This window comes from Rhinolophus sinicus, chromosome 1 (genome assembly GCF_057876585.1).
Source record: "Rhinolophus sinicus isolate RSI-liver-muscle chromosome 1, RSI-T2T, whole genome shotgun sequence".
Taxonomy (NCBI): domain Eukaryota; kingdom Metazoa; phylum Chordata; class Mammalia; order Chiroptera; family Rhinolophidae; genus Rhinolophus; species Rhinolophus sinicus.
Window position 1 is genome coordinate 159,087,585 of NC_142501.1, and position 11,700 is coordinate 159,099,284.

Consider the following 11,700-nt stretch of genomic DNA (forward strand, 5'->3'; position numbering starts at 1 on the left):
ATTCTATTTGGTTCTTTTTTAAAATTTCAATCTCTTTCGTAAAATGCTCATACTGTTCTTTAATTGAGTTTCTGAGTTCATTTAACTGCCTATCTGTGTTTTCTTGTATCTCGTTGAGTTTTTTCAGAACTGCAGCCTTGAATTCTCTGTCATTTAAGTCACATATTTCTGTATATTTAAGTGCCTTTTCTGGAGATTTTTCACTTTCTTTCTGAGCTATCTTGTTGCCTTGGTTACTCATGGCGATTACTGGTTTACTATTTCTCTTCCTAGACATCTACAGGAGTGACTTCTGCAACAAGTTGATAGGAAGAGGTCTTTCTTTTGTTCAGCAGTTCTGTTTACTCCTGCAGGGAACCGCCCAGATAGGTGGGGCCAGGGGCGGGGTGAGCTGTGAGAGGTGGCCCAGAGCAATGGCAGCGACCACCACCACAGCCTGTCCTGCTTCCACAGCTCTCTTCCCTTTGCCGGAACTAGTTGGGCTGTGGATTTGTGTTTGTGGGCCACAGTTCTCAAATATAGCAAATTTTCTGTTGTTTTGATCTGACACTGCTACTGTTTCGCTTCTAGCACCGGGCAGGTGGGGGCGGGGCGAGCTCTGAGAGGGGAGGGAGGGGGCGGCTAGTCTCAGTGCCTAAGGCTCCGTTCTCTGCTCGGCAGTGCGGGCTTAAACCACCGTTTTCAGCCTTTTTCCCTCAGTCTTTTCTCCGAGGTCTCTGCCGTGAGCGTTGGGTTCAGCCGTGTTATATGCTGTCCCCTCAGCCCTGTGGAGCCCTGGCGGAGCCCTAGCAGTCCGATCTCCCGCAGCTGCGGTAGTTCCGGGAAGCAGCGAGCTCGGCGCACTGAGCTGGGTCTGAGTCCTGCGCCCGCGGAGCTGCGTCTCCGCCCGCTTCTCACTTTCCTCCTCCCCCCGCTCGCGCGCGCGAATCTCCCACCTGTAGGTGATTTCAGTCGGTAGTGGGCCTCTTCGTCTTGCCTGTCTGCTGTGCAGGGAGTCCTTTGTGGAGTTTTTGTTGTTCGATTCTTTGTAAATTCCAGGGGAGCTTTACAGAGGCTCACCTCACTCCGCCATTTTTCCGGAACTCCGAGCCACATTTCTTCATTGGACAAATAATGATAAACAATATCCGCCCCCTGGCTTTATTTTGAGGATCAAGTAGAAAGGGAACCTAGAAACACTCTGTGGATTGTAAAACACTATATAAATGCCAGGAAGGGTGGTGAGAGCAACAGTGGCTATGGTTGTGTCATTATTATTTCAGGGAAAACTAAGTCCAGGACCTAAGTCAAAAATGCCAGGACTGCAACCTGTCCTATCCCATTATTTCTTATTAAATAGACATGGAAATGGGGCCTCCTCCTTCTCCAGTGGTAGAGGGCAAGGAGAGAGTCACGACCCTGCTGATCTCAACAGAAGGCGCCATTCAGACTCCCAGCCCATCCATCATTCATAAGTTACAGGGTGTCTGTAGCCCTGGGCCTCCACAGTTGGTGGATCTGTTGCCAAGAGGTGGTCCTAGTGAAGAATCATGGCTTCCCTCTCGTAGGCCCTGTGAGCCTCCCCCGTTCAGGTTGCAGGCCATTAGGCTTCCCTCAGATGGGCAACTTCTCCAAATAACCACAACTCTCTTCTTTCCCACCAGGCATTCCTCCTATGGAAGACTTCTGGATGATCACGACTATGGGTCCTGGGGAAACTACAACAATCCTCTGTATGACGACTCTTAACAAAGGAATGTGGCCTGGGATGAGGAATAAATGCTCTTTATTTATAAGTGCTTATCCAGTAGAATTAATAACAAGTACCTGACGCGCATTGAGTGACAATCTTAAGCCCTGTTTTGTTGGTTTGGTTGTCTTGTTTTCCTCCCTCTCCTCTGGCTGCTACAACTTACCCTTTCTGGTACAAAAAGAACTATTATTTAAAGGTGAGTGGAGGCTGATTTGCAGCTAAAATGGGCCAACCTTGAGCCGGTGAGGCCAGACCACCTCGATGGAGGCCTCTGTACCCACCACAACACCCACTGCAAGAAGGACTGAGGAAGAGGAATTGAGTTATTTTGTTGGGGGTTACTTTTAGGGGAGCTTTTTGTTTGTGGTATTTCTTAAACTCTTATTTAGGAAATTACATTAAATCTCAATGAGGGGAAAGAAAATGAGTACTGGGAGGATTTCACCCTGCAGGTAAGGGAGTAGGGGTTTCTCAGATTCCTTTTAAATCTCTATTCAGCTGGTTGTGTCTGACAAGATGCATGCGTGGCTCTACAAGCTGGATCCCAGCTTCTGAGCTGCCTAATTAATGAAAGAGGAAACTAGAAAGTGCCCAGGAGGAGGCCTGCAGGCCGCAGAGCAGAGTAGCAGGTTGCTGTCAGATCTCAGCGCATCCTCTATCTGTTCTCCCCTCCCGGCACAGAAGACTATGAGATGAGCTTAGTTAGAGAAGAGAAAGGGAGAAGCTGGTGGAGTGCGTGTACAGAAGAAGGAGTGGAGGAAGGAGGGAGCTGACACGCACTGAGTACCTCATTAGGGAAAGTGAGAATCAGCTCTCAGTAACTGTCAGAGGCATCCACCGCTTGGAGGAGCCCATAGAATCCTTGCTTTATAACCACAAAGCAACTGGTTCACTGCCTTACTGTCTGTTGGATAATGGCTGTAAACTGTTTTTGAAAAAAAAATTTTTTTTAAGGCACTAGTCCATCTGCAGTGCTCAGTAAGGCGTTTCCATAGGAAACAGGTACCGTGATTAATCCATGTATTCTTCCCGTACATTTACCTTACTAATTCTGCCCTTTAATAAATGAAAACCCCTGGTTAGATAGTCTTAAAATCCTGCATAATGAATTTTGAGAAAGAACTGATCATTTTTGTAGGTATCCATTTATTGTAATGGTTCTCAACCAGCAGGCAGTCTTGCAACCCCCCAAACTCCCCACACACAGGACATCTGAAAATGTCTGGTGACATTTTTTATTATCGCAACTTGGGGTGTTACTTGTGGGCAGAGGTTATGAATATGCTAAACATCCTACAATGCACCGAATACCCCACTATAACAAAGAATTATCTGGCCCAAAGTGTCAATAGTGCTGAGTTTGAAAAACCCTAATATTACAATGCCCATTGTGACAGAACAAGACACTCCCAGATTTTTAACTAAATAAAATGATTTGTTAAATTTTTATTCTTTTTAATGTGTTGTCTAATGGGTTGTTTGGGGCATGCATGGTTGCCTTTTTATTTCTTTGTGTGTTCTAGCTAACTTTATTTCATGGCTATTTCTCTGTCCTATTATACCTAACACCTGATATTAACAACTTGGCATTTGATGTCTTGATTTCATGGCACAGAAAACATGCATTGTGTCCTGTTTCAAAATGGGTTATATTGTCTGACAATGTCATAAAGAACTTGACACTGGTCAATTTTTATTTTTAAACTTGGACCTGCTGCCACAACTCTGTTTCCAGAAACTTGACTCTCAGCTCATCCTGTCACTCGTTGTGACCCAGCCAAGTACTGACATGTAAACCACCATTGCCGTGTTGTCCTAAACCTTCTGATGTCAAAGACACCAGTATCTGGGCCATTTCCACAGACCTGCCATCCCCCACTCTGAAAAGAATTTATTCCTAAACTCCTTAAGGACCAAAGGAAAAGGAGCAACCGCCAGAGGTATTTTACAACAGGAGTGGGTAACAAGGAGTAGAATTCTGATATCTCTGATTATTTAAAATAACAAACAACAAAAACAAAAGTGGACATTCTCAGAAAAAAACAGTCAAGAATGACTAGCGATGTTCCCTCTGGCCGAGGTTGGCCTGAATAATTGTCCCTCTTCCCTGCCCTCACTCCCTGCATAGGCTTTCATTTTGGCAAAGGACAACTCAATAAAAACAGGACATTCCATATATTTTTTTCTCCCTCTATCAAAAACGTTTTGGGAAAATGTCCATGAAACGCCTTTGACGAGGTGCACTTCTGGACGTTGCTTCCGTCATAACTGCTGGGTCAGAGGGACCAGCCTCTTCCCACGTTATCCTGACCAATGAGTACGAGCCATGGATTGCGCCAGCGGCTTACCTTACCGAAGGCTCCAATTGTACAAGAACACTTGATGCGCTTGTGCTCTTATTAAATTCCAAATCCTTATGGCAAAGGCAGGGATCTGGACCTCAAGCAAATCTGTTCAGCAAGGTGACAGTTTCCCACGAACACTCTAACACTCCTTGTTATGTTACTATAAAATACCAGTGGGTGGAACCTTATTTTGCGACATGTATTTTTTCTATTTTTGAGTTAGCCAAAGGATTTTAGCAATTGAATTCAACAAACACTGCTACACACACAGATACACCTCGGAAGTATATGCGGATAATTGATAATCTTTACCTCAGGGAGTCTCTCCACCTCAACCCATGGGAAATGGCTCCAATGGATCTAAACCACATACCATCCAGGGACAGGACTAGTGAAAGCATTAGAGGGAATGTCAGAGCAGGAGGGAGGCAAGCAGTCTCTTCCAGACTATAGTTTGCAAAAGATAAAACAGTGAAATTAAATTGTTTTCTTTTTCTGGGGCCCCAGTGAAGTCTCCTGCCCTTCTTGGACATCTGTGTTACCATTTCGTAAGTGGGGGTGATGCTTTCTTATTGGCTTCACCCATGCTACCTCACAAATGTGTTGTGAGGGTTAATGAAATCATGTGTACAGTGTTTTCAGTTTCTGCAGAGAAATATTTATAGACATTTTAAGTACTTTACGTATTACATAGATATGTAAGCGATCTCCGTTACTTGTTTGTTGTTATACCGGTGTGTTGTTTTTACTGAAATCTATAAAAAGACAGCTGTGTCGTAGCTACATCAGACAGCTGCTACAGCTTTAGGCTACCCCCCAGTGCAGCTGACTGACTGAGGGTTAACTGTGCCTGGGACCACAAAGTTTAGTTTCCATCTCCATAGGATGGCCCTGGACATGGGTCTCGCAGGCTTGAGTTAGGATCTAGGAGGGTAGGGTAGCACAGTATGGATACCTAAGCACTAACAGAAACAGACTCCTGGCCTTTATCATCCTGGGGTCTGCTGGGTTCTTTGTGGAGTTGATTTTGGTTTGATGGCATCTGTTTGCTCTTTATCTTGCTTGCAAGGGTGCATGGTCCAATCCCTTGCATCTGGGAAATGGATTTTGCAACTGGGCCAGATGCAGATTTGCACATTGATTCACCTTATTTGCCTTTAACCTCCTTTTTGGCAAATGAATGTACCATTTCAACTTAGATTTTAAAGTGCTACTTGCTATTGGTAATAATGCTAACCAAGAGACCAATGCCAGATTGCTTTCTTGGGGTGACAGTTTCCCATGAACACTCTAACACTCCTTGTTATGTTAGTATAAAACACCAATGGGTGGAACCTTATTTTTCCACATGCGTTTTTTCAATTTTTGAGTTGGTCAGAGGATTTTAGCAATTGAATTCAACAAACATTCAACAAAAATCAGCTGGCATTATTTAAAGATGGAAAGGCGTGCAACTTCTTTGATATTTAATGTAATTGTATCTACATTTGTTGTAAGATGTATTGCATACCAATTATATCAATTAAAGTTGTTAAAAGCTTGTGTCCAACAGTGGTGATTCACATTTTAAAATGTTTTGTTATTCAAGCCATTTAGCCCAATACTGCTTACATTAAGTAGCCCTGGCTTGTTTTTACAGAAAACCTATCCCAATCAATAAATAATATTTTCTGCAGATCAGGAAGATTTCTCTGATCTTGAAAAACAATTGAAGAGTATCAGAAATGAAGAAATTTTCCAAGCAGTGATTTTTAGTCTTACTTAAACACCATGCCTTACAAAATAGATGTAAAAATAAACACTTTGATTTGATAAATAGATGATGATGCACAATCAAGTCACATGAAAGCCTGTTGGCATCAGCAGTGCTTTTAGTAGTACTTGGTTTGTTCTTCTTCAAAAAATTGCACTCAGCATACCCATCCTTACCTGACAGTTAAACGGCAAGCAATATCAATCATCCAAAATATAATTTCAACGCCCAGAAACTACCCAAAGGTGATTCTGATTCTAAATCAACAAAGCCACACATTATGCAACATAGGAGACAAATGGAAGCTTCTGCAAACTAGGGTTCAGTGATTTCATATTGCATGTAAAATGAAGGTCCAATTTAGTAAGTTTAGGTACCTGGCTTCCAGAGACACACCATGGAGGATTGACTGCGAAGAATCAAGATGGGGAATGAGGAGTAAGCATGGAACAGACACGTCCCACTGATTATTCAGTCATTTCTTGAGGACCTGCCGTGAACACGAAAGCAAGTAAGATTCCGTTATTCCAAGCATGCCTACACAGGATTGGTCAGAAAGCACTTTAATGGTGCATAAAAAGAAAAGGCTTAATAATACATAGTGTTTACATATTGTGAGCTCTTGGGCCCAAATCAATATTTTCCCCAGTATTATAGGTTTTCCAAGTCAGATTATAACCTGTTTCAATGATGTTGTAACCTATTTACAATCTTTTGCTCTCCTGAAATTCCGTAGTACTAACCCATAGCTAGGTATATTTTTGATTTTCATCAGAAAGCATTGAGTCATAAATGACACTTGCAAAGCACTGATCAAATTGGGGGAAAAAAAACTTGTAAGAGGTATGATTTCTTAAAGGATCTAGTCTTTGGCAACTGTAGAATGGACTACATTTATTGCACTAAGCAGCATTAATCAATTTTAGTCAATAAATGTACTGTGTTTCTATTTTAAGCAAGACACTGAATATTTACTATAAAAAGAAGGCATCTAATTAATATTCATTAGGGATTTTATTCATGTGGGCATTGTCTAATGTAATCCACACTTCAGCTTTAGTGGTCATTACACTCTCTCCATCTTATAGATGGGGAAACTGAGGTTTCACTATATTAAATTCATTCATGCATGTACTGAATCCTACGTACTGTATAATGAATAGGATGGCTCTTGCTCTCCAAGCATTTACAGTTCAGTAAGTGTCAGAGGTGAGATTCAAACCAGGTTCATCTGTCACCAGAGTCCTTGGTCTTTTTCCACTCAAGGAACTGGTATCTGACATAAATATAACACAGCTCTTAAGACTCTCACACCTCTTATTATCATGGGCCCCTCCATGCTTTGCAAAGCCCCCCCTAAGATATTTTGGGCAGTCTTGAGGGAGCCTGGCATGCAGCCCGCAGCAAGCCCGGTCAGCTCCTCAGCACATGTCTGCTAACTCCCGCTGCCCTGCTGGGCCGCATTCTCTGCCAAGAGGGAGACAGCCTTCCCCCACCCCATTGTTAGGGCATATGCACAGGACCTTCTGTCTCCCAGAGTTTTAGTGAACATGTCTTTCTTAGTTTTCACTCGTGGCCTCCCTGCTCTCCACAAGAGTCAGCTGTGGGCCCACTGCAGCCTGGACTAAGACAGTTGCCCTGGGAATCACTCCCCCTTACCCTAAGTCTCCACCATTGTTCCAGCTGTGTCTTCTTGGTGTCCCACTAACGATAGCTTACTCTCTCTATGAGCCACATACTGTTCTAAACACTTTACATGGATTATCATCCCTATAAGGTAGATGTTATTAATAACCTCACTGTACAGATGATAGAACTAAGGGCCAAAAAGGTGGAGAAACTTGCCCCAGGTCATGCAGCTAGTAAGTGGTGGAGAATTCAAATGCCAGTGGTTAGCCTCCAGCATCCATGCTCTGGACCACTTCCATAGAGTGCTCACTCTATACCAGCAGTTCCTGACACACAATCGCCAGCCATCAGACAGGCCCATCCATGTCTGAACCCAGAGTGGGACAACCTGAGGCCAAAGCTGGGCACCCACTAGAAGCAAGGTCCTTACTTGAAGGAAGGTTTCTAGAGTGGCCAAAGAGGCCCACTCTTAGGGTGCCCGGCCTGGCAGACTCTCAGCTGCCTCAATCTAGATCTGGCACTTCCAGCCAAGGTCACCCACTTGACATTCACCAACTCAACAGCAGGGCTAACTCAACAGCAGGGGACTCCAGGATGACCCTTCCCTGTCATCAGATCCACACAGCAGCTGTGGTGAGACAGTCCAGATTGCTGCCTTGTTCTCCCACTAGCCATTTCTCCCTTGGCACTTGGACAAAATTTACTGCAACAAACACTGCTGGGCAGAGTGTTGAAATGTTCAAGTCGGTCAGAAGCCAGGTGTTTCGGGGTGGTATGAGAGACAAATGGCCACCCCAGCCCCTGTGCCAAGACATTCAGCTCTGCAGCAGGAATTCATCAGGGAAGACAAACCAACAACAACAAAAAATACTCTCCATGGATTCCTGAGATATATTAAAATCATAGTACATTAAGTTAAGGATTCCATATAGAAATTTGTCTCACACAAACTTTGCAAGAGCAGGAAGCAAAAAGGCGAGGGAAGCCACTAGCAGGTTCCTGCTGAAAATCTTGGGTCTCTAGGACGCTGCCATCATCTCTGCCCGAGGAGTGAGGTGGAAGCCACAGCTGCCTCCACACCTGCCAGCAACGGTTTTTGGAGAACGGCGTTTCCTTTGCCTTATCTCAGCAGAGCTGCTCACGTGGACAAGCTCTAGCCAGGACCATAGAGGAAAGGGGATTGCAAGTAATGTGGTTCCTGGCTTCCCCTCTGTATTGCAAAGGAGATCTTAGAAAAGGGTGGTAACGATGGTGAGCTGAAAATAAACATATGAGCACAATCCACCTTTCTTATCCTAGATGAGAACATCCCCAAAAGGACAATAACATCATGATATCCCTAGTGTGATGCAACTGTCCATTACTCAGCTGAGGATGCTCTCCCCTGCCCCCTAAATAGAAAATGTCCCATTTAGCTCTGGGAATATTCACTCCTAGTTCACATGCAATCTTCTTTTGATAGCCTGTGACTTAAATGACAAATACATGTAATAAAGTTAACCACTTTATGTTGGAATTGAGGGGGGATGAGAAAGAAGAGAAGAACTGGTTAATATATATATATAGAGAGAGATAAATACCGATATACATATCGAAGCAAAGATGAGAACTGAGTATGTACAAAAGACTTCCTTTCTGCAACCAGTCATGTGACCATGTTGGTATTTATAACTTTCTTTTTCCACTAGCCATTGCAGGTTCCTTTTGTCCTCAGCCAACACCTCACCTGATCATGGTTCTTTACAAGGCACGTGACCCAACCTTCTGTACAAATGTGAGGGAAACTTAGGAACTGGAAAAGAGAAAGGGAGCCACCAAACTGGATACTGTTTCTACCGTTTACAAAATTTGAAAAGAATAAACAAATGAATGGGGTGGGGGAGGAGAGACAGAGAGAGAGAGAGACAGAGAGAGAGAGAGAGAGAGAGAGACTCCTATTGTATATAACGTGCCAAATACTCTCCTCTCCCTACTTTCCTTACTCTCTCCTCTCCCCTTCCCCATCCCTCCAAGCGATCTCATCCAACCCCAACAAATAGTGGGGAAATGCTGGGAGGGAGAAAATAGAGAAGGGGTTCAAAACCATTCTCAGCACTTAGCTGGTGCATAAACAGCCCTGGGTCATTCCACATCCCCATCTCCTCCTCCCAGCGTCCCCATTTCTGCTTGGGATCTTCTGAGGAGAAGAATACATTCTTCAGAAAACCAGAACTAGATAAAAGACCTACTAGGAAGAGTGGAGGAGAGTAAGAATAGGGTTTTCTTTCATTAATTCACTTTCAACATAGAAGTCCCACAGGTCATTCCTCCTTCAATATCCCACCCATCCCCCACCCCACCCGCCCCCTCCCATGAAACGACTAGGCTGCAGATGGTTTTACTAGAGCCGTGATAACAAGTTTTAGAGTTGATACGTAATGAAATATATTTAACTGTTACAAGATGAGTAATCCCCAAAGGCAAATAATCTCAGTTCCCAAGGCCCAGGGGCTGCTGGAGGGGTTGTGCCTTCTGCTGTTGAACATCCATTTCTGGAAAGCAGCCAAACTCAGCAGCCCTACTCAAGGGGGCACGGCCTTGAGGCCTTTGCCTGTCCCCTTCCAAGAGTTCCCAGCATAACCTCCAGAGGGGAGAGGCGAGATTTATGTCTGTCTCCCATGGGCCAGTTTTAATGCTTCTATGAGTTCAGGTAAACCCCTGAGCTAGCTTCTTGGGGATTGATCTCCTGAGCCATCCAGGTGGTTAACAGATGTGTCTTCAGTAGAGAAAGGCACGATCATTCTTTCCTAACCTCCATGAGCTCCTGGAAACTGAGGCATCATGTTCCCTGCAAAGTAACAGACTCTCAATCCAACCATAGTCAAACCATAAGCAAAGGAGAACTGACAGGCTAGAGATTCTGCCAACTTTCTATTCTTTCCCCTTGGTTCCTTCTCTATGCTTAGGACACTAGCTGTGAGAAAAGAGGGAGAAGTGGGAGACCAGGCTGCCTGAAAGAGGCATGTGGGGTTTGAAACCAACATGGTTGCATGTGCTCAGGGAGAGCCCCAGTGTTTGATCTGTTACGGGCCCCATGGATTTCCATAGGGAATGCACTGTGATGGAATTATAGCACTAAAAGCAAAACTTAAATTCATTCATTCAGCATTCAAAAAACAATATTCATTTATACATTCTAGATGTATAAACCTATGAAACTAAGATAACATTCATTCTCAAAATGCTTTCAATCTTATAATGAAGCAGTCACATCTGTGATTCCATACAGAGTAATGTGTACTCTAGTAATGTGCAGGGTATGCTGGGAGTGCAGCAAGGGATGTTGTGAGAGGATGTGAAAATGTCCTGACAACTTTATTGCCATCTTCCCTATTCCAGATGTGTCTCTGATACTCATTGCCCCACTGTTTTCCTAATCAACTTCCTGGACTTGAACTCACCCCCTGGGCTCTTCCTTTGAAGCTCCACCCTTTGCTATCCATTGTAGATTTTATCTTGGAAATTCAATTTGTTCCTCCTAACTGACCCTTTTGAACTAGGGGTACTGGCCACTCCTAATCCTGGTCACACTCAGATCAGCCTTCTCTTCTTGTGTGTATCATCATGCCTCAGCGATGTCCCAGCTGGAATTTAATAGGTATTGTGTCTCCAACTGCAGAAAGAAAGCAGGAGAGTGAGGAGGGTAGAGAGAACAGAGAGAAGAGAGCAGAGGAGAGGGGGAAGGGAGGGGAAGGGAAAAAGAGGGAGAGGGGAGGGGAGGGGAGGGGAGGGGAGGGGAGGGGAGGGGAGGGGAGGGGAGGGGAGGGGAGGGGAGGAGAGGAGAGGAGAGGAGAGGAGAGGAGAGGAGAGGAGAGGAGAGGAGAGGAGAGGAGAGGAGAGGAGAGGAGAGGAGAGGAGAGGAGAGAGATAATCATTCTTTCTTCATGAGAGAAAATCCTTTCTTCATCTTGCCACAATTTTCTAATGATCACCGAAGAGCCAAATTGGTTTTCCTGATTGTGTCCTCTGATAGCAGAGAGAAGAGGAAAAGGGAAATGACATTTACTGAATGCCTATTATATGTCTGCTCCGCAAGGAAGGTATTACGATCTTTTAGAGACCGGAAACCCAGGCTCAGAAAGGTTAAGTGACTTTCATATTGTCACACAGCTAGCAAGAGGCAGAGTTTCTATTTCAACCCTGGACCTTCTTACTCCAAAGCCCATGTTCTATCTAATATGGCATGCGTCTCAAACATTAAT

At 44.3% G+C, this 11,700-nt stretch overlaps 1 protein-coding gene across 1 annotated transcript in view; it reads left to right on the forward strand.

Annotated features, from left to right (window-relative positions):
• The window catches only part of PARM1 (prostate androgen-regulated mucin-like protein 1), a 101,325-nt gene extending 95,699 nt beyond the window's left edge, over positions 1-5,626 (forward strand). Inside the window, exon 4 of the mRNA XM_019720707.3 lies at positions 1,644-5,626. Within this exon, the coding sequence (XP_019576266.3) occupies positions 1,644-1,728 (85 nt within the window). The 3' untranslated portion in view covers positions 1,729-5,626. The remainder of the gene's footprint in view (positions 1-1,643) is intronic.
• Positions 5,627-11,700: the final 6,074 nt, after the last annotated feature.